The 24,087-nt window shown below is 39.2% G+C and overlaps 1 protein-coding gene across 1 annotated transcript in view; it reads right to left on the reverse strand.

The window, feature by feature from the left end:
* Nucleotides 1-24,087, reverse strand: part of LOC122843380 (dolichyl-diphosphooligosaccharide--protein glycosyltransferase subunit STT3B) — a 113,461-nt gene that overhangs the window by 19,009 nt on the left and 70,365 nt on the right. The window contains exons 5-10 of the mRNA XM_044138063.1: nt 17,003-17,102; nt 14,790-14,888; nt 12,082-12,228; nt 8,430-8,478; nt 6,093-6,247; nt 3,428-3,639 (exon numbers count right to left, since the gene is read on the reverse strand). Coding sequence (XP_043993998.1) covers nt 3,428-3,639; nt 6,093-6,247; nt 8,430-8,478; nt 12,082-12,228; nt 14,790-14,888; nt 17,003-17,102 — 762 coding nt within the window. The remainder of the gene's footprint in view (nt 1-3,427; nt 3,640-6,092; nt 6,248-8,429; nt 8,479-12,081; nt 12,229-14,789; nt 14,889-17,002; nt 17,103-24,087) is intronic.

Raw genomic sequence — 24,087 nt, forward strand, 5'->3', positions numbered from 1 at the left:
TATATTTCAGGATCCCAGTCTTCCATGTGACTGACCCTCATTTCTCCCTCCTCAATATGGACGCTTGTTTTGTCCTCTGTGCTATTTTGATCCTCCACATTCAGAGGTTCTGGCTCCTCTTCTAGGCAAACGGACCCAGCCTGGTCCGTTTGCTCTTCTAGGCAAACGGACCCAGATGGGTCCGCTTGCTCTTCTAGGCAAACGGACCCAGATGGGTCCGCTTGCTCTTCTAGGCAAACGGACCCAGCCTCAGCCGGGTCCGTTTGCTCTTCTAGGCAAACGGACCCAGATGGGTCCGCTTGCTCTTCTAGGCAAACGGACCCAGCCTCAGCCGGGTCCGCTTGCTCTTCTAGGCAAACGGACCCAGCCTCAGCCGGGTCCGCTTGCTCTTCTAGGCAAACGGACCCAGCCGGGTCCGCTTGCTCATCTAGGCAAACGGACCCAGCCGGGTCCGCTTGCTCTTCTAGGCAAACGGACCCAGCCTCAGCCGGGTCCGCTTGCTCTTCTAGGCAAACGGACCCAGCCTCAGCCGGGTCCGTTTGCTCTTCTAGGCAAACGGACCCAGCCTGGTCCGCTTGCTCTTCTAGGCAAACGGACCCAGCCTGGTCCGTTTGCTCTTCTAGGCAAGCGGACCCAGCCTCAGCCGGGTCCGCTTGCTCTTCTAGGCAAACGGACCCAGCCTCAGCCGGGTCAGTTTGCTCTTCTAGGCAAACGGACCCAGCCTCAGCCGGGTCCGCTTGCTCTTCTAGGCAAACGGACCCAGCCGGGTCCGCTTGCTCTTCTAGGCAAACGGACCCAGCCGGGTACGCTTGCTCTTCTAGGCAAACGGACCCAGCCGGGTCCGCTTGCTCTTCTAGGCAAACGGACCCAGCCGGGTCCGCTTGCTCTTCTAGGCAAACGGACCCAGCCGGGTCCGCTTGCTCTTCTAGGCAAACGGACCCAGCCGGGTACGCTTGCTCTTCTAGGCAAACGGATCCAGCCGGGTCCGCTTGCTCTTCTAGGCAAACGGACCCAGCCGGGTCCGTTTGCTCTTCTTTGGGAACCATTGTAGGTTGGTTCCCACAGGAAGTGCTCTCGTCTGGAGAGGCACTCTGGTCTACGTCCTTTCCTGGCAGGTAATGGTCGCACAGTTTTTTCATTCCTGCTGTGACGAGGTATCCAAGTCCCCAACCAAGAGGAAAAATCAAGGGGTAAGGCATCTCTGTACTGGTAAAAATATTTGTCCGACACTAAGATTCGTTTCAGTGAACTGTTTGGATCCTGACTGATGATGAACTGATTTACACTAATTTAAAGTATCATTGCCCTTCTATGAGGTCATCATAGAAGGTCTGTGATGTCATCAATGACCGCACTGGAGCTCTGGTGCAAGGTCTTGCTTCTGATCGTTGCTATGGAAACGAACACATCAGTTCTGCATGACTCAAACTATAGATGAAATAATGACTAAATATTTAAATAATGTCATTTTTAAAAATTTATTTAACATAAAGAGATTGATAATAGATTTTTATATGATTGAATTGTTTCATTTGTAGTTTTCTGTATCTGCTGTGGTATAAATTGTCTTAACTCAATTATCCATTATTATTTATAACACAATCCTTTGGTAAGCTAGCTGCACCAGTTTGAGAAAGATTGGTTTAATCAATTTAATGGAGACGGAGAATCAATTTTATTTTTATTTTTGGTTGTTTTGTTTATCAGTTCCAGTGTTGGGTGTTCTTTTGAAAATAAAGTCTATCTATCTTTGGCAGGAAATCACATGCATTATTACGTCATTTCCATTAAATCTGTGTAAAAAGGTCTTCAAACAATACTATCGTCTATCGCAATAGTTTTTTGAGACAATTAATCGTTCAGCAAAATTTGCTATCGTGACAGGCCTAACAATATCCATCCGTTTTCTGTGCACCCTTGTCTCTAATGGGGTTGGGAGGGGTGCTGGTGCCCATCTCCAGCTATATCCTGGACAAGTCGCCAGTCTGTCGCAGGGCAAGATTGGCAACATGAATCTCATAAAGGATTGATTTTAATTCAATCCCAAAAAGTGAATCCAATTGTCTAGCATTGTGCTTGGATATAATATTGTGATTAGCATTTAGTTAAGGTATAAGCTCATTTGAAATGCACAGAATCTGAATCGTGGCAGTTTACTGGCATTTGTAATGAGATCTCGAGCTGCTGTGCGTGATAAATGTTTGGCTTTCTGATTTGATGAGAAGAGCTTGTACTTTCTTCACAGGTTGCTCTTTTGGAACAGACCCATTACCTTGATTAAACTGCCTGAATAAATAAAACTTAATTAAGGACCTAACTAACCGAATGTAAACAGGACTACTTCAGAGGACAGAATCCTTTAACAAACAAGCTTTCTGCAGGACGACACGTTGGTGGTGCTGAACGATTTGCTCATAAAAGTGTTTACAATCTCTCTAAATTAAGCTGTCAGTATAAACAATGCTTAAATTATAATGTTCTATTTCATTCAATGCATTTAATGCTCTCAATAACTGCGTGTGCAGAGCAATATGTATTTTTATAGGCATTTATTTGGTTTACAAGACTTGTTCCTTAAACATAAACACCTCCAGAAAAGTGCTACTGGTGTCGCAGGGTAGGAAGAATCTTTCCATTTCTTATTTTTTTTAATTACTGTTGTGAAATGATTCCAGAACACGCTTCTAAATTCAACGTGAGCCCGCTAGGAGGATGGCAACAGCATGAAACTGTAGCAGCTGAGTCACTGCTGAATCATAGTTTACTCAAACAGCTGGGGAGCGAGGAGGGAAGCAGAGAGATGTGTCAATAGATTCAAACTGCAAAGGTTGTGGCGAAACCTCAGCAGTTCATTAACACCTAAATATACAGGTGCATCCAAGTCAGTTCATTTCAGCGTAAAACTCAACACATGTAGGTTTAATATAGATATACTACACAAAACCTGGCATATTTGAAGTGTTTATGTTTTTAATTATCTTTTGTAAGTAAAAGATAATTGATAACCGAAAAGTATGTCCACGGACAGCTATTTGAAGTACAGTATACGTAAACAAAATTATTTGTTTGTTATGCTCTATGCAGTTATTGGGAATACTGTTGACATGACAGTCCAGCAGACAGTTATTGACACACAAATGCTAACAAGATCTAAGGAGAAGCCGATTTCTTGGTCCAGCTGGACTTGGCACCAAAAACACCAACATTGGCCTTAATGATGATGAACCCGTCTGGTCAGTAAGTTGGCTTCACCATTTATGTCATTTTCAGATTCAAGTATTAACTTTCTCTTAGACATAACCATCAACAATAACACAAACACTGATAATATTTCACTGTGTGTGCAATTAGTCTGTATAAAACAAGTTTCCCTTTACTTTTGAACTACTACAAAAATAAAGCTCTGGGTTTTTCCAGCGAGACTCGCCTTGTCGTAAAGATTCCCAGAGTTCCTCTTGTCGTCCTCGTCGCTGCTATCTTCAGCAGGCGGCTTCTCCCTCTTGGAGTCGTCTCCCATGTAATGCTCAAAAACGCTGGAGAACGCCACAGCAGAGAGCATGCACACCACCGGAGTCAACGTCAGCATGAGCCTCACCATTACTCCGGCAAAGTACACGGCACTGATGGCGTACAGGGCCACTGGGCAGGCAGAGAGAAGAGAAAGGAGGGTAAGAAATCATTTGAAGCAGAACAAAAAGGTCAGATGAGGATAAACAAGGTCTGAATGTAGCTGAACGGAGATAAACCTGCAAAATAAAGAGACTGGGCAGTAAAAGTTAGGCAGCATAATCAGTCTTTGCAGAACCCTGAACAGAGAGAACAATGGCTGAACATTATCCTTGCCCAACCTGCTCTACAGGTTGTCAATAACTGTTACTGGTTAATTAGCTGCAGAACAGATGCAGACTGCAATGATCCTTTTCTTAAGAACAAAAATATGCCTTCCTTTGGTGCTCCAAGTGTCTTTTACTGCAAACATAAAAAGTTTTGTGAGGCTGCGGTCGGTCTGCTTAAGAGCTGAAAGAACTTAATAAGCAGCTGAGTCACAAAACAGGAGGCTGATTTATAACCCCAAGCAAATCAAAAATATTCTACCAAGGCATGTAAGGACAACAGATAACCACTGCAGAATGAGGGCTTTCAGCTCCATCCTGACATGAATGAAGACCTTGTGGTGGAGGAACATTTATTTCATCAAGAACAATGAAGCACCTGTCAGCCTAAAGTTCACAAAAACTCCACAAGCGCCAAGACGTGGGTAACGTGACCCTGGCTGCTGGAAGGAATAAAACATTTAGCGCAACCTCTAATGTGACATTACATGCATCTACATGACAATTTTTCATATTTCACATATGCATCAATTGCCAGATTTTGTTCCAAGAATCATTTGAAATTTGAACAGTAAAGGAAAAGATTAACATGCGGCAGGATTTGCTGTAGTCTGTTATTAATGTCAGACTCAAAGTATATTAGAAAAGAGAGTTGGTTACACTAAGCTCCTCTGCGTTTCTTCTGCAGCAGGTTTTGTCTAGAGGATTTGTGCAAAACTGCAAATGTCACTTTAGTTTCACACTATTCAAAAATAGTTACCCCAACTAGAAATAATCAATTATGTAGACAGTATTAGTGAGCCAGCATTAATACTTTTAGTAAAAAAGTAATTATGAAAGCTTTCTTCCTTCTCTGCTATGTGAGCATAAAGTGTAAATGAACTGCAGCTTCATAACAAAGGCAGTGGATAAAGCTTCTGATTAACTATTAAATAAGCCTGATTATGAATGTTTTTCCAAAGTTATCACAGTTTGAAGTGGCCTTAAGAATAGGAATACTTCAAATTAGACAAACTACAGGTTGGGACGATCTGAAATGTTTCATTACAAACCACAGAACAACAAGAGCAAAGCACAGAGAGCTGCTGATGAGCCGACAGAAAAACAAAATCATCTTAAGTTTGTTTGGTTTTTTTTTAGCTGGTAAATGATATCTAGAAGGATTTGATATGTTTGTCCTTACACATTTTCCCCCTGATAAGTGTTTCTAGAAACATCTAATTCTCAATTTGCTTTCCCCTGTTCTAAATTAATTTAAGATGCTAATACCAAAGTGACAAATCTACGCCAGACAAACGCATAAATACTACATGCAGCCAGTTAATAAAAGTCATTCATAAGCTGCATTAGGGAGGCATAGTCTGAATGTTATATTTTGAATAAAGGGTGTGACAGGAGTTTAGCCTTTAGGCTAAATTAGTAATTAGTAATTATTTTAATGCTGAAGTTAATTGCCATTCATTGTAACATGTTTATGTATTTTGCATACAATCAGCTAGCACAAAAATAAGTGAATAGAGATCTGTTAATAACTTCTTATACAATCTAAAACAACAACAAACACAGGCACATTGAAAAACATCAGCAATTAAACTTGTGTGTTTGGTTCCAAACTCAACAGGAAAGGTTTATCCAGAGCTGGAGAAATGGCTGCATGCAAGACAACCAGCTCCATCTCTTAATTATCTACACCACAGAGCAATATGTTGGTCTGTGTTCTGCTTGTAGCAGGTTTGACATGTTGAAAGCAAACTGAGCAGCTGTATTGAGCTCTACTATTACTAACTTATGAGCAAACATTCTGTATTCTATCTGCCTTTGTCTCTGGATGGTTTTGAAGATTTCTCACTAACTGACAAAACAAAGATACATTCCCACAATATTAGAAGCCTATAGTACGTTAAGGGCTGACCAATTTCTATAACTTCATCCAAAGTGGGAGAAAATCCAATGTTTGAAGATAAATCTTTTAAAGCATTGAAGTCATCAGGCTTCATTGTTTGTCCCTCATAAACATCAAAACCTGTTTGATTTATTTAAAGTCTACACAGTAGATCTCAGCTCGACCCATAATAATGGATTCAGCATCACCGTTTTTAGCAAAATAAACAATATTTGCAGAAAGCAAAGCAGGAATAAATAAACTGAAGGCAGCAGTAGGAAAAAACACAGACAGCTCACGTTGCAGCTCAACGCCACAGGTCAAATTAAGGTTTTATGATGTAAATATTCAAAAAATAAATAAAAAAATCTTCGCACCAAACACGCGTTCATCATTGATGTTCTTGATGCAAAACCAAAGGCCTGCTGGGAAGGTGCAGACCAGGATGTGGAGATCAAAGAAGAAGGACACCCATGTGGTCGGCTGGTGCTCCGACACCGATGCAATGATGGGGATGTGGATCTTGGCGTAACTATGGAGACATGAGAGGAGGAAAGAACAGAGGTTATAATTATAATTTATGTACTCTCCCTGAAAACAAAACAATTACGCAACAGATCTTCTGATCAAGGATAAAAGAATCATTTCTACTTTGTGTACTAATCAGATTTGAATATGATTATGGTAAATCTGATTTAATTGATTGTAATTTCAGATTTCATTTAGCCAAAAATGAACATTGTCAGTAGCTTTTGTGTACACAGTGAAAAGAAAAGGTATTTATCCCTTAGATGTTATTTGTGCTTTTGCCATTTTGATCAAAATTAATGTTTAAAAATCAAAGAAATTCTATATTATCAAATAAAAATAATAAATACAAAATGCAGTTTACATTTAGAAACTAAATGGCTTTATGTAAGAAAGTATTTTTTTAAATTATAAAACATCCAATTAACCACATTTTAAATCACTTTAAAAGCCATATTGAGGCTGATTATCTTCTTATGAATGTTTTATTCTTCAGGTGTGAAGAATTGAAGATTCACTTAATCTCTTAAATGAAAGATGATAAAATATCTCAAAAAGCAATACATCATGTCTTAATGTTCAAGAGAAGATGAGAAACAGTCTGAAATGGGTTACAGAGACATTTCTGTAGCTTTGGGACTGCAGTGAACCAGTGACTCATTATCCACAAATGGAGAAAACATGAAATGCTGAATTGTGAACATTTCCAGGAGTTCCAGGCTGTAAATTTTACACACAGAGCACATAGACAACTCATCCTGGAGGTCACAAAATAATACAGAGCATCTGAAGCATTGCAGGCCTTGCTTCCCTCGGTTAAGTTCAGTCAACACGATTCAATGACAGGAAAGAGACCGGGCAAAACATATCCACAGTGAAAACCACTGCTGGCTTAAATGAACACAATGGTCTGTCTCACATTGGTCAAAAAGATCTTCATGATTCCCAAGACTTTTGGAGAAATATTGTGAGAAACGATGAAGTGTGAGAGAGATTTTCTGGCAGATGTGCATCATATATCACATCTAATACCAACATTAGAAAAAGGACCTCATCCTACCATCAAACATGGTGGTAGTGGTATGATGCTCTGGTGCCGTTTTGCTGTGTAACTGACATGCAATTAATAGAACTGCTTTCTATGTGAAAACCCTGAAGGAGAATCTCCAGCCATCAGTTTGTGACGTTAAACTGAAGCTCACCCAGAGCTGGATAATGATCCAGAATCACACCAGATAACCCCCTCTAAATGGTTTCATAAACAAAGTGACCATTTTTAATAGGCCTAGTCAAAGCCGAAACTTAGATCTGATTGAGATGATGTTGCATGACCTTAAACAGGCCTGAAATAAGGCTTTAAAAAAGTGGATTAAAATTTCTCTACTGTGAGGTAAAACACTAATTGGAGAAATTTTATATATATGTATATATATAAAATTTTGTAGTGAGCTCTGGAAAGAATTAAGAGATCACTGCAAGATTATCAGGTATCTGATTTTACTTTTTATAGGTTTATGTTTGAGTAAAATGAACATTTCTTTTGTCCTATGAACTATTGACAACATGTCTCTCAAATTCCAAGCAAAATGTTAGTATTTATTTGCAGAAAGTGAGAAATGGTCACAATAATGAAAAAGCTGCAGCGCTTTCATACCTTAAATAATGTAAAAGGAAACAAGTTCATATTGATTTAGAAACAACAATACAAATGATTTAACTCAGAAAGAGTTCAGAAATCAATATTTGATGGAATAACCAGGAGATTTTAATGGGGTTCAGTGCAGTGTCTCTGTGAGCTGTATCTAAAAATATTATTTTAAATATTCAAGCGGTTTGATGTTGCAGCTTGAAAAATCTGAGAAACTAGGATAGCAGATTTTCTTTCTGGAAGGACAGAGCTGAAAAAAATAAAAAATCCCAAACAAAATATCCCCGTTCTGCTTATTTCAGCAAGTTAGAGTTTAAGGGATTGATCGCTTGTACTGGAAAAATCCCGCATTTTCAGAGCATCTGGAGAACAGCAAGTGCCTCATGCGTTGTTCAACACGGCCTGGATCAGCAGCGTTTTTCCTCCAGGGACGATGCAGGACGGCTTTATTGCTGTCTCAGAAAACAAATGCACACACGCGGTCGAACGGACAAGTGTTCCATCGACAGTTGGGAGTGTGAAGGTCAGCAGAGCTTACCCGGTGTCCCAGAGCGAGTAGAAGCGACCGCTCCATGGAGCGATGTATCCTGCAGACAGGAGAGACGATCAATAAGGTAATGCTTTTGTGTTAATGCTTTTTATTAAACACTTGACATGCAAGGACTGTTTGTAGGTGTGTGGAAGGTTTGCTGAACTATATTAATCTGAAGTGGAACAATAAAAAGTTCCTAAAACTATGAAAACATTTGGTTGCTCTTTAGGCAAAATAATAAATGCAAGAAAAACTAACAGGAAGGTTCGGGTCTATTGTTATTTCAGCAACACTGACAGCAGAGAATACATATATAGTCTGAAATAAATAACTTCACAATAAAACTATTTCCTCGTTTTATTCAAAGCAGAACAATTGGGCAGTTGTAAATGACAGGATGGAGGCTCCAAACCTTTTTACTAAATAAATGTGGGTCAAACTAAAATGACTAATGATTAAGACATTCCTCCCATTTATTATCTCTGCCCTGCAGATAAACGACCGGAGATTTGATATGCGGTTCAGCATCAAGGACTCTGCTGTCTCTGCTTTCTAATTAACAATAATACCAACATGACCTGGGATTCAACAAAATCATTAATAACTTAGTGACTTAAAAGGTCCAGTCTCTCCTAAGCAAACAATCATGGAGCTTAATAGTATTTTTAAAAAATATCTGTGCTCGAGGATGGGATTAAATCTGGAAATAAAACTGGGAAGGAATTTAAAATTTGTACCAACCAGTAAAGCTAAACTACAAATTGTTTCAAAGTAATCTAGTCTGTGTCAAAAATAACATACAATTAAGCAATTTTTCAATTAAAAAAATCAAAGTATTTTTACTTATGTAAAAAGACCTGCACCGTAAAATTACGAGACTAAATTGAAGTTAGAGCTCTTGTATGCAAAATGTTTTTCTAAACAGAAAGTTAACTCTTCCAGTTGAGGTTTTCCTCTGGCACTAAACGAGCTAACTTGGTATTTGCAGAAATTATTAGAATTCAACTTTCTCAAAGTATCTTTGTTGTTAAAAAATAAAATAAAATAAAACTCAAATATCGACTAAAATAAAACATGAATAGCAAGTCCAGTAGTGGCGAAATGCACAAAGCAATAGGAGCCTAAAGACAAGAAATCCTTTGGCAGAGAACACGTCTATGCTCAAAATATATTTTATTGATGCTATTTAATTAGTGGAATTGACTTGTTTTCAAATGTAAGTGAAACCATTTAAGTTGCAAATTAGACCTCACAGGGCATTTGCAAATGTCTCTTAGTTAGGCTTTGATCTAGAATATATTCCAGCTCAGTTTCCTGAGGGTTGTTGGAGCCCAAACAAATTAAAAACGGTGCACACACCCCCACACACTCTAAGGTTCTTGAAAACTTTACACCAATATTTAGTTGTATTCTGTCCTGTAGCCCTTCTAATGCTCAGGTGGTTAAAACAAGATGGAGAGATCTCTAAATGAGACGTTACAGAGCTGTAAACCAAACCAAGCAAGAAAAGAGATGAAGAAAATCAGCAGGAATATAAATGGAGACACACTACAAGGTGATTCATAGGATAGTACTGATTTAACCAATCAATACTTGGCTCAGTGGTAAAGCTACTGAGGGGGGGGAAAAAAAAATACTGTTCCTATCTTCTGACTCTGAAATGAAAGTTTGACAGACAGGACTGAGTAGTTAGTGTCTCGGTGGAGAACTGGCACCCTGCGCCCAACAATCAGAGTCCTACTGCTTAATTCTGATGGCAGACAGACGGCAAAGTTTTACCAGACGAAGCCAGTGTCCAAGTGACAGAACGTCTGCACGAATGCAAGTCAGCAGTCCGTATGCAGGGCTCTACCATCTGTCTGCACTTAGAGAAGTCCTGGACAAGCTGTATATATTATCCTGAGCAGCAGAACGTTGACTTTTAAATGTCGCAGGCAAAACTTTGCAAACAAAGTTTACAGATATCTAAAGGAATTAACTTTTTTACTTTCACTTTCGGATGTGCTGTGGGGCAAAGCACCGCTGGGTGAGGAAAGACGATAGGACGATTTGGAAATCTAGGTCAGGCAAATTTTAACTCTAAACTCTAAAAGAAACAAATAAATAAGCTGAGAAGAGGAATATTAAAGTTCAGAATAATGGCCGCAGCGGGATGAAATGTCTAGGGAAAAACATCAACGTGCCTAAAGTTCACCCAGATGGCTGCAGATGCAAAAAACCAAGCACAACACAGGCACACAAAAAAAAATATTCAAAGCTTCAACATTCATATCTGTTTATGCTTGTTTACTATTTTGCCTTCCAAGTGTAATTTTCAGACACAGAATGCTGATTAGCAGCCCACTGGGAAAGCCTGCAGGTCACACCATGGATGAGCGCATGGCAGCAGAATAAAGCTCTGAAATGGCTTAAATTCCAGGTCTGGATCGCCATCAAGAAAAATTTAAATCAATCTGCCCAGAAAAAGTCTTCCAACCACAATACAAGTTCCTAACCACAAAATTATGGGAAATAGATTTTTAAAAAATAGCCTTTTGCTTATTTTAACCATCTATATTTTTGGACTGAATGTTTAGCAAAAAATTCTCTTTAGCAGTGGTCCCCAACCTTTTTAGTAGAGCGGACCGGTCATCCCTTCGTAAATTTTCTGTGGACCGGAGGGTTGGTGGGTGTTGGGGGTGGGGTTGCGCGCACCGTAAGGATCGACACCGATGTCATTGTTTATTACTCATTCTCCTGCATGTTGGCGTGCAAGACGTAACCGACAACATCCGGTTTAAGATTTTCAAAATAAAAGCTCCTCCAGACTCAATACATAGAACAGACATATTTAATTATTTCTTGTGCGGCCTGGTACCAATTGGTCTACGGACCGGCCCAGTGGTTGGGGACCACTGCTCTTTAGCATCACCTTGCTGTAATGCATCAGGTCTGCTGTTTTGTTAAAAAAAACAAAAACAAGCCACAGTAAGTTATATTGCAAAAACATTTTTTACATTGTGTCATCTAAAAATGCTGAGCGATATGGCAGAGTAAATGCCAAGGTTCCTCTCAGCTCAACATTCAATAATCTTCCAGGATGTCAGTTTTGGATGTATGAAAACAAAAGAGTGTTGTGGTCCGAATTTATACTTACAATAACCAGAGATTATAGGATAAAGAGACTGTTGGGAACACAATCCATCTTAGATGAATGAGAGAATATGAAGCCATGTTGGTTTGAGCGCAAAATGAAATGACAGAAAATTCAACATTTCTGTGCACAAAAATGTTCAATAAAGCTCATTCTGCTAACTGAGGTTTATACAAAACCCAGAGGGTTACTAATGAACAGGGGGAAAAAAATAAATGCTTTTAGTTAAAGCCTGAATCAAGTCAGAGTTTGAATGTCAAGTTATATACAACTTCTTTATCTTTTAATCGTTAAATTATCCAAAATTTTTTATTATCCAGTGAATCAGATTTAAACCAAACATCAAGTAGTACAACTAATTAATACAAATCGTCTTACAGCTACAACTTTCTTAATTTCTTTTTTTAAATAAATAAATAACATATTTCAATGCTGTCACAAAAGGTGAAAGTCAATATTTAGGAGAAATATGTTGTCTAAGACTTGAAAAAAGAAATTAAGTTTACATAAAATCTAAATACAAACCTGTGTAGGTGAGATAGATGACTGTGAGGAAGACAATGCAGGCGGCGAGAGAGATCCCGAGGAAGAAAAGCGTCTGAAATTCCTGTCGGGTGAGTCTGTCCTTCAGGTACTGCAGGAAGGCGTAGGCTTGTAGAAGAGCAAACACACCTGAGAAAAAGGCACAGGCAGACATAAAAGATTGAGAAAACATCCAAAGGAAACTCCAGCTGAATGTTTGAGGAGCCTCTGATTGATGCCGCCTCCTGCTGGGTACAAAGTGGGTTTGTCATTTCTGCAGAGTTCCCACAAAGACGTCCATGAGATCCCCCTTGGCTAGCCAGGCAGATGTTGAAGACTAATACCCCAGGACAACATATTTGAAATTCATGAGACATATCTGTGTAAATATGCCTGTCTCTTTGCTTGCCTTATCTTCCTTTGCAGTGCCCGTCAGTCACACTTTGCATTCAGACTTTCTTTGGGAGGTTCTCTCCATCACCTCTTTGCTTGTTTGGACTGTTCCATGTATTAAATGAAAATGAAAGAGCGACCTGGTTTCTCCAGTTTACATCACCTTCCATCCATTCGGAAACCTTGTGTGAAATTCCCTCCGTGCTTCCCTCACCCCCCGTTACGCAGCCACCGACAGAAGAGCTGCTCTCCCATTTCCACGGTTACGTTCCTGCCCGTCTCCTGGAGGGCTGCCATGCTGCTAACGTGCTTGTCAGTCTATGCCGCGCTGCTTTCCCTGCCTAAGTGGGGCAGCGTCCCACCGGCCCTGGTGGGTCCGCCGCTCCACTCAGGTCCCACTGAGCTCCATGAATGCTGCCACCAGATGTTCTAAGCAGCTGCTACCTTGATGATACTGAAACACATTTTGCTCACTAAAAGAGACGGGAGCCAAAACCAGGGGGTACATTTTTTAGATGTTTTTTTTTTCTTAACCGCCTCTCGTACAGCTGCCAGTAAAAAAACGGGGATACTTCAATGTGCACCTGCTGCAACGTTAAGAAAATTCTCTCATAAAAAGAAAACAAAAAGAGCTTTGCTCCATTTTCAAAAGGTCCCAAAAAACAAACATGAACGGATGAATGGAGCACTTGCCAATGTATTCAGCGCTGTTTCCTAGGCAGCAGATGGGCCCACTTGAGAGTTGAAACTCGGAAGGCTTTAATAAAGTTCCCAAAAGCAAAACTGGAGAGCACTGCAGATGAGTGGCAGGGAAGGATGCTTTGTTGTTTCTTCTTTGGAAATGTACCTTAGATCGCTTTCCTCCCACAGAGCGTGATTAACGCTGAGGAGGAATTTGCACCCGATACATCCTGAAGAAAGTCAACTGGTTGGTTAAAAATAATACAAGGATGTATTTACATTCCAGGGAAGAACAAAAGTTAAAATGAGAACATCCAAGAGGTGTGATGTACATTTGTCGTCGTGCATATTTAAATAAAAACGAATCTATATCTAAAACAGAAAAAAAACGAGATATTATAATATTTAATTTACAGAACAGCAATTTCAACCTTTTCCAAAAATTTGTCCATCATCAGGTGATGTGACATTATTTCCGAACCAGAAAGAGCTGTTCTGCTATTCCTGATAAAGATGAATAAAAATCTTTAGATATATATTTATCTTTTATGACACCAGAATAATGTCTCATTGAAATCCAGTGGACCCTGGTCTATTCATGGTTCGGTCTCCACACATTCAATTCATTTTTTTCTGTGGAAGGTAACTTTAAATTATTAAAGTAAATCTTTTATCACTGCGACAGACTGGCGACCTGTCCAGGGTGTACCCCGCCTCTCACCCGGAACGTTAGCTGGGGATTGGCACCAGCAACCCTCCTGACCCCATTAGGGACAAAGGGCGATTAGAAAATGGATGGATGGATGGATGGATCTTTTTATCATATTGAAATGTGAAATAACTGAAAGAAAATGCAGCTCAAGTAAGATTCATAGTCGCATTGCTACGTGAAATGCTATTGGCTAGCATTCGCAAAGCAACCAATCCAGAAGCACCGTCTGTTTTCCTCTGCACTGATTGGCTGTACACCCAAGAGCTGAAGTAAAGAAGAGCGTAGATGTTAGCTTCTGCGGTAATGCTAAGTTTCCACTGTGCGTATTAATTAATATTAAAGTCTATTTAGTGTTTGAACTGCTAAACTATGACTAGGGAGCCTCAGATAGTCATGGATTTGAGCTATTCTGTGTTTGTTGACCCGCACATACCAGGGGTCAACTGTATTCAGAAAAAAAATCTTTAAGTTTATTTATTCCGTGTAAAAAAATGCACAGATATCACATTGGTAACTGTGCTTCCAACACCTATGACCAGTAAGACGCCCCTTTATGTAGAGATTTATTGATGCTGGGAGATTCAGAGAGTGATCTTTGAACTTTGCACTCTCTGGAGAGTCCAGGGTCCTGTCTTCTGCTCTCTTCAGCCAACTCCACAGGTTTTATAAAGGATTTAGCTCTCGGGTCTGATATCTCTATGGAGGAAGGATGAGTAAATATCTCCTTCACGGAGGAGGTTTTTGTAGGATCTCTACTCATAGAACTCCATCCCTTTTGTTGGCATCAGCGATCATGTTAAAAAAACAATTATTTCTTTAATCTTCCATGTTCCCTCTATAAATGAACTCAAATAAATCTCTAAGAAAATTCATTAAAAACAAAAGGCTACACAATATCCCTGCTTCTAAAGAGGGAGGATCTTACCTGCAGCAGCCATGTGTTCGCTGGTCCTGATTGGCTGGAAGCCGACAAAAGGGACCTGCATTGACAGTATGAGCCCCACGATGTAAAAAGTGCTGTAGGCTGAGAAAAGACAAAATAAAGCAGAAGGAGAAACAGAGGGGACACCAGATAAGATATCCAACAATGAAAATAAATTACAGCATGAAAAAAGCCATTACTGCACTCCAGTCCTGCGCCCACTAAGGGGGAAAAATCAACCTCAATAGAGGTGTTTAAAGTCTATTGATTTTCACTGCCGTACCTCATAGGGAGTAAATACAAAATAGCTAATCTAATGTCATTTGCTGAGAAAATGGGAGTTGGCTCGGCACAGTGTGGCGGGGGGGCCCCGCATGCGCCCAGGGAGCCGGGAACGATGCGACTCCCGCCTTTTTGTGGCTTGGAGGGGGGAACCGATTCCCAGACACACCAGCTTAATTAAGATTTCATACTCTTCCTGAAGAGTGATGCTCGTTTTTGAAGTAGCTGTAGCTGCCCTCCTGCAATCTCTTTTTCACACATATACTATTGATTCAAGTCAGAAAAAAAAGACAAATTGCCAGAGAACATAACCTACAAGCTGTTTAATTGAAGTAGGAGATTCTTTTGTGTAGGATCCTTATTTAAGGTGTAGAGAGACACCTGCTTCTGAAAAAGGAGCTGTGATACGAAGCAAAAGTAGGAAAAAAAAGGTAAGGATCTGGAACCTAATATCATTTCCATCTTAAAAATATGCTTTTAAATTCATCTCTGTTGCTCATTTGCTATCAAATAGGGTACAAGGTTTCTGAATTATTCTCAAGCTGTAAATATCTGTGAGAAGTCAGAAATAGGAAATTTTCCACCTCATCAAACATCATTTCAGTTTTGAAGAGCTGTTTGAAGATAGAGTAAAGGTACACCAAACCCTCTCACTGCAAATAGACCATAATGTACTTCAAATCTCTCAAACACTATGCTTTGTGAGTACAACTAATAGTCCATGCATGGATGATGCTTGACATCGTCTCATTTATCTTGACCATGAAAGGGGGCTGCTGTGAACTCATGCCTACTGTGAGCTGACGGCTTCGATGTGGAGAGCCTGGAGGAGGCAGTTAGAGATCTCTGAGCTCAGAGCTGCTGGGAAATGCAGTGCCTTGCAAAACTATTCACACCTTATGAGTTTTTTTGGTTTACAATTCTGTCACATAGGAATTGTAAGGTTTAATGTCTTTTGGGGGGGATTTTATGTGATAGAGCAACAAAGAAGGACATCACAATCTATTTTATTTGTGGTTTTGGTTGTAAATAGTTTTTATTGACGTTTTATTTATTGTTTTGGGTATTTAAAATATTCAGTTCACAGTCACAGTTCAAATATGCTGCGGTTACAGAATGAAGATTTATTGGTCTTTGAGAGGGTGAACTTGTACCATTATGCCATTATCAATCAATGGAAAATGATCAAAACAGCAATATTATTGTTTATCGCAATGATTACTGGGACAATTTGTTGTCCCATTAATTTTATTATCTAGATATGCTTAGTTACCATGACGTGCTCCTGTGATTTTATACTCCTCATGTCCAACTTGTCAGTTCAGCAGGGGTCCATGTCTTGGCAGGTTATCACTGCCTCTGTTTTCTCGTTTTCAAATGCTGGACTGAACTGGGATCTTTGAGACGTTGAATCACAACCGAAACCTGCTTGTTTTAAATTTTTATTTGTTAAAATGCTAAAACTATTTATCCTTTTCCTTCATCTTAACAGTTTTATCTGTGACTTTGTGAAAAAATATTAAAGTGAGCAAATGTGGAAAGGTTGAGGTGGTATGAATGCTGTGAGTGGAACTGGGATGCTAAGCGCTGATTTGCACAAAAAAGAGAAGAGGGTCAGGTAGCAGGTGGCTGATTTTACTGTGAAGAGGCGTGTGGGTGTGTGGATGTCTCCTATGCTGAGGATGAAAAGCCTGGGGTTATCAGTAATGACTACAGACGTGACTGGGCCTGTTGTGGGGGTCAAATGCTGGGGGGCAACAGTGTTTGGAAACGCCTGTGGATCTCCTGTTTATTACACACATTTCTGTTCCACATGGAAAGTCTCTGAAAACAATGTCTCCATCTCACACACCATTTGTGAGGGTGTTTTACATACGAGGTCAGAGACAAATATATATTTTAATTTAATTGCTTGTGCTTTGTGTGAACCTTACCGATGTAGACTCTTTTGCTGTAGCGTTGCATCAGCAGCAGTGCGAACACATGCAGAGGAATCAGGTTGATGATAAACACGTAACCTCCCCATGCTGACACCTACAAGAAACAGAAAAACATTTCAATGTCGGTAAGCAAACACCAAGATAATTAGTGTCTCTTGTTTTTTTTCTCTCACATTTAATCAGAGACAAAGTTCTAGAAGAAGATTTACATAAATAAGTAACTCTAAGACATCAACATGAAGTCTGATTATACCGACAGCTGAGACGGTATCGTACGGAAAGAAAACTCTTGGTTTAAAAAAATATGCAGTTTGCAATCATCCACAAATCAAGAGGTTGTCACTAAAATAAAACCCCAAACATTTTATTTTCAAATGAAAAATTCTACAAATTTATTTCTCCTCAGAAAGAAATTGAGAAACCAGTGATGCACACAGATAGACAGATTTCAAGCTCAAATTGTGACTGGAAAGAGGGACGCTAAAAAATAATTTTTTTCTCTGATTAGTTTCTAATGCCCTGTGGTGTGGATTCTGTTACTGAGTGAGGAAGACTCTGAAATTTACAGAGTATTTAATAGATTTAAAATAAAAGAAATAGGAAGAAACAGGGATGAAAAATAGGAAACCAAGCTCTATGAAATAATACGGTGTGAGAACAAGGGAGAGCAAGGCTTTCAGCTGATAACAGGAAGTTTGATTGCATTCCCAATCCTTCAGTCGTTCAGTCGTATTCCTTCCAGCTTTCAATCTTTTTCTGTATGGGTCTTGTTGTATTTGGACATGTTGGCAGACTTCGGGAAATCTCAGAGTAGAGGTTTGGCTCCACGTCAAGGAAACAGATGCAACAAAATGGAAAAAGCTTTAAAAAAAACCCTAAAAATAAAAGATGAGAAAGGCATTGATTTTTGTGGCCGCTATCTGTTTCCACCCATTGAACTACAGCACTAACTTGTAAAACAATAACATGTTTTTTTTTTTGTTGCAGCTGACGCAAAAGAAAAGTCAAAATAAAAGAGCTTTCATGTTGGCAGCAGATCTTTATGGCTTTGCACAGCCAGAAAATGAAATCCACATTGAAGCCTTTAGTTTGAAAAATTGTCTACAAAGACACAAAACTGCAGGTTTTTGAACATGAAATAAATCTCACCATCTGAACCTGATATGGCCTCTTCTAGTGTCTTCTTACTCAAACTGAATAATTTAAAAGAATAAAAGGGGCATTTCTTGTTCAAACAAGTCTGGCTGGAGACATCCCGCCTGAATAACAAAGACCTAGTGACTCAGCAATCATTCAAAATATTAAAATTCTCCAAGTTTACCTTGACCTTAGTTCCTCAGATTCTAGTTTTATTACTTGTGTAACAACTACAATAGGCTTTATTTTCTTTAAATCTAGAAACATCAAAATACTATTTCAAAATGGACCCAAGACGACTCAAAAATCACAATTAAGTAGCAAATTAAATTTAGATAATCAGTTAAAATTCCTAAATGTAGAGAATAACATCTTCTCCACTAAAAAAACTGTTAATAGTCCCTCAGAGCCCAAGAGACCGCTTCCAAATACCAACTCCCACATCAAAACTCCCACAGCAGACACCGAAACTGCATCTTTACTGGGCACAAACACACAGCTATAAACACCAACTAAAATAGAATCTGTAAAAACTAAGCGATAACACTTCACATGTCGGATGTAAAATCTCTGATGCACCAGTAAACTTAATATGCTCCACTAAAAGACGACCAAAGCTGTTGTTGAGGTTTGCTACGCAGCAGAACGTCTGATGTGTGGGCCATAAAAAAGCTCCACTAAAGCAACTTTTTAATCATTCGTGTGGTCTCAACAGTAAAGGGCAAATAAACTGACAGGAGATTGAGTTGTAATTACAGAAGAATAAAAGAATACAGATAAAACAAGAGCAGAATATGCGAGAAAACAAAACCTGAAAAGGTGATTACATTAATGCAAATTGTTTGATCCTTCTTTTCCCCACAACAACTTGCTAAATAGAGCCCTTTTGCTCCTGCAAAGGAAGATAAAACAAGCATTTATCATAATTTCATATTCACAGGAGAAACAAGCAAGTTTTATTTTTTACAGATCCTCGTGCAATATTAAGGCAGAAAAATTAAAAACAAATCTAAATAAGCTTCTTGCTGGTGCAATTATCTTTTGGCAGTCACTCGCATCTGTTTTCTCAAATGGTGACAACCAATTAGAAGCCTGCGAACCAGAACTTGAACGAACAACAAAGATGACTTCAATTTAACATTCGTTTCCAGTGTTGACACAGGAACAGCTCATCAAGACTATCTGGGAACTGACGAAAACACTGCAGACACAGCGAGGGGCGACCAGCAACATCTTGCAGTGTTAATTCTTTAATGAACCGTCGAGTCAGGCAAAACGAAGTTGCACAGCAGGATTAAGAGAAAATCAGAATTTTGAAATTTCTTCTGAACATCACGCCAAAACAGTCTGAGAGGCTCCCAAATACTGCTCTTAATAGATGACCAATAAGTGAGAGCAGTGCTTTCAAGCAAGGCAGAGAAAATGCAAAGCTGCAGAAAGAAAAGGTGGAAAATTTACCCTTGAGGTTCAATTAATTCAGAGAAGTTTCTAATCCTAAAGTAAATCGGATGGAGAAGGAGGAAGTTCAAACAATCTCTTCCATCGATCTTAATGGAAAAGGATCATATTCCCGACTCCAATGTCTCTCCGCCCGGCTTTCTAATCCTACAGCCAGACAGAGATTTAAAGAAGTGCGGCAAAAGCAAACGAGGTGGACTAGCAGTGCTGGCCAACAACTCTGGAATATCGTCTCCACTTCCCTGATATAGAGCTATTAGCATTTCATCACAGCCATGAGACTGTTACAGAGCGAGTCTTCAGATATCTCTTCCAAGATTGACTGCTTCCTATTGGGTCTTTGAAGATACTTGGATGATACCAATTAGATCAATAATTGGCCCTTGATATAAATATTTTTTAATGAAATTGAACAAATTTGTTTAAGTAGCCTGTTGTGAATTCTAATGCAATGCAGAAGTATTTGTCTACTTGCAGATTTCTGCTCGTTTTGATTTTTTTTAAACATTTAGAATCAAACAAGCTTATCAAAGGTGATACGAATAAACACAAAATGCAGTTTTCAAATTATTTAAAAAAAAGGATATCCACACCGCCCTCCCCTTGTTAAATTACCTGGAATTACCTGGACTCAGCTGTTTTCAGAACAGCTGAGTCCAGACATGGAGAAAAATCCTCAACAGTGATGTAAAAGTCTTATTGCCAGTTATTAAAAACAATTCAATTAAGTTTGGTTATTACCTGCATTTACTTTTTCATATAAGGCAAAATTACAATCACTGGTGCTGCTGAAGACCAAACTAGTTTGGTTTTAGCACCAGTTAAGGTTAGCGTTAGCAGTGGCCCCAATTTACATTTTATGTTATGTAGAAAATGTAATCATGTTAATTTCAAAACATTTGCTTTTTTGTTATAGATACTGAATTAATTTACACAACTTTAAATAGTTCAAAGGATAAAAATTGTTAATCTGCAGCTGTGGTCATCCGGATGTCTTAGTCACAAATCATATGAAACGTTACAGGTCCCTTTCCTGCAGATTAACTGCTTTTCCAAGTATTTTTAGAAGCTGGTGTCGGAAAATTAGCTAAAAATTAGAGGCTGATGAGAATCCCATTAGATCTGCATGTCTCTGGTTGTGAACTAGAGCACAACAAATACTTTGACCTGATAATGGCTGTCAATAAATAATGTATGAAGGAAGTTGTGCAAACACTAATGTGATTACAAGGCCAGGCAACAGATGTGCATGATTATCTTTCATCAGAATCTGTTTAGTAGCTTCAGGAACATTTTGCCTTCAATGAAAGTGTGCATTTAAAAACATAAAGGCTCTTAAGATATTCACATTTTGACAAAATTTGTGAAAATGTTTATCTTGTGCGTTTATCATCAGCAATTCTTGAAAAGATAGATATGTCCACATTGGGGTAACATTCACGTTAAAATGCTTCGAGTGTCTGCTCAGTTAAACCAAAGAATGCAAATTGAGCTTAAATGAATAGCATGGCATGTATTCCACATTACAGGACCATGGAAAGTCAAGGGACGCCGCCTGTCCTTGTCTCGCTGTGGGTCACATGGACAAATTATGGTTCAACCAACTGTTTTCCAAAGCTACACTGCAACAGCAGAGGGCAGGAATCTTAAAATGCTTAGAACAGTCTTGCAGCCGTTATCGCTCTCTGCACTTCAAGCTGGGCTTATCTGATGACCACAGAGGTGCTTTGAAGAGGATTTAAAGAGCGCACCATGCAACAGGCCGAGGGTTTCCTTTCTGAGGTTGCAGATGCATTTATGTGTACGAAGCTTCACACGCAAGCTATTCTTATTTTCAAAAAACTTTTTTTTTTTTCAGTTTGTCATGCCTTGCAAAAGTATTTGCAGCTTTTAAACCCGTTTCACAATTTGTCATGTGATAATCACAAACTAGTGATCAAATGTGAGGTGGAAGGGGTATGATGAAAGGTTTTTCAATTTATTTTCCTATACAAATCTATGAAGTTGCACATTTGTAATCGGCCCACTGAGTCCATCTTTGTAACTGTGGTTCTTTTGCTTCCAACAAATTGTGTTCAGGTCTGGACCTTGACTAGGCCGATCTAGCAAATGAATATGTAATATATTTTGGCTCTTGTTGTATGTTTAAGCTCACTGTCCTAATGGGAGCTAATGTGTTTAGCTCAATTAATCTTCCCATTGAGTAACTATTTTACTAATCCATGGGGAAGAAGAGAAAAAAATCCCACTGCATGATGCTGCCACTACCATGTTTTATAGTGGGGGTGTATAAATCCAGTTTAAAGTTTATGTACTACAGAATTAAACAGACAAAGAAGACAAACTTCCATTTCCTCTGAGCTAGTCAACCTTTTAACTTATGTTTGCTTCATTCCCTACGTTCCTTGAGGCAAGCAAACCAAGCCTCAATTTTCTTTCAACTGTGGATTTCTTGTTGACATTCTTTGATAAAATGTCACTTTTGTTGAGTATTATGTAGAAATTAGTTGTAAAGATTTGTATTTGGGAATATTGGTGAAAAAAAAAGGCCGAATACAAATGCAGCCGTAACTTTTCAAGTTATTTATTCAGGTTGTGTATGTTCTGTTATCTGAAACCCTCAGTCAATAGTGGCTTCTGATGGAGGGTTCCTTCTGTTAAATGGGAAGACTCCTCCTCTCCACTGTTTCCTCAGATAGAAGACTTTTTACACAAGTGGCACAATAAACTTGACAGCACTCTTTCATAATGATTGAATTGGAATAAAATTGAGTAAGAATCTACATATTAATGTGCAAAAATTTTATTATTTTTCCTTGAGATGTTTGTTGAAATTTTTCTATAAATTTACTAAATTCACTTATTTCTAAAAATATTTTAGCACTTATCACTTTTCTGTCATGTTACAATTATTTGGCCACTGTTTTCCATATTCAGCAGGTATGAGTACTGCACAGACCAGTGGAGGGCACTCTGTAATGTAAGTATGTAAGTAGTAGTGCGAGAGTTAAAACGCTATGTTCATGATTGACTTTGAGTTCCTTCATCCTCCAGGTTGGTCAGAACCAGGCAGATATCTTCATCTCTAAAGTCTTGCTGACAGTTGCAGTAAGTTGCTTCCCTTAAAGCAGCCACTGTGAGAGCGTGGTCATTTAATCAGCATTTGATTGAGCTAAAGAGCTTTTGACAGGCACTGACATTACAGGTTAGTCTATTAGAAGATGCTGAAGGGTTTAGAGAATTTGAATTTTCTAATCAGCTTTGCCCTTTGGTTCCAACCTCAGAAGACGATTTGCAGCCTCCAGCGACGGTCTGAACTTTCCTGGCCATCAGTCCATCAAATTGCTCAGATCTGTGTCTTAATCCCAACCACCATCGCCATTTCTCTTTCAAATAAACCAAAGTCAGAGCAATAAAATATCTCTCCCGCTTCATTTTGGTATCTCCTTAATAAATGTCACGTTGAGTTAAGCCACACTGGGAAATATAACCTTGGCTTTATCCTGATTAAATACCATCCTAAAAGAATATCTACGGTGTTTCCAGCACTATTTCTATAAGGCCAGACAGTCTGTGATTGTATAGCAAACGATGCTGGAGTTATTGATGGAGACATCCAAGCCAGGTTTATTATTCTTTGAGGTGGACTCGTCTAGAAAGGAACATCTGATCACTTTGGACAAGGAGGAAGGTGTGGGCGTACAAAGAAGATCACAATAAGAAAACAGACTAAATGTTTTCACTGCTACTGACGAGGACAATAAAGTCAGCTCTTATCTTTCTGTATTCTTTCCATCTTTGTCCTCTTTTTTGATCTCTTTGCACCTCTCTGTGCGCCATTCTGTCCTCTATGCTTTTTGTCTGCCATTCTGTTCATCTCTCCACCAATCCCCCCTCCGTAATCTCTCGGCTCTTGAGTCCCCCGCTGCAGTGTGATCGATGAAGCTGGATTTCGGTAATCTGTTGGATTTGACATCTGTCTCGCTGCCGGCCAAATAGCTTTAGTTTTGAATGAAGAAGACGCTGGAGATTTTCATAGGCGCCCATGCAAACAATCTGTCGCCAAGGCACAGTGCCTGAACAGTCTTTTTTATCTCATGTCTAATCACCCCCCTGATGGGATTCTGTCTGTATTGATAAATAATGCAGGGAAGCGGTGGCTAAACCTACTAACAATTGTCGCAGATTTCTATGAAGTTGCAGAAGAGAAGGCAAATACGTCCTCTGTGTTTAGTGAGGGTGAGAAGGAGGTTGTTAGGAGATAGCAGAGAATAGTGGCTCAGAAAGTAATCCTCTCACACAAACATAACATTCCAGTATTTGGGCTTTGCTTGGTCCCTTAAAATAAGATTGTCCAAAGACCGGCCCCGGGGCCAAAGTAGCCCTTGAGAAAATTGTGTACTCCCCAATCGTAGTTCAAAAATGGTACAAAATTGTCCCTCCAGCAAATGGAGCTGATGCAGATGGAACTTTCTTTCTTTTTT

This window comes from Gambusia affinis, linkage group LG14 (genome assembly GCF_019740435.1).
Source record: "Gambusia affinis linkage group LG14, SWU_Gaff_1.0, whole genome shotgun sequence".
NCBI lineage: Eukaryota > Metazoa > Chordata > Actinopteri > Cyprinodontiformes > Poeciliidae > Gambusia > Gambusia affinis.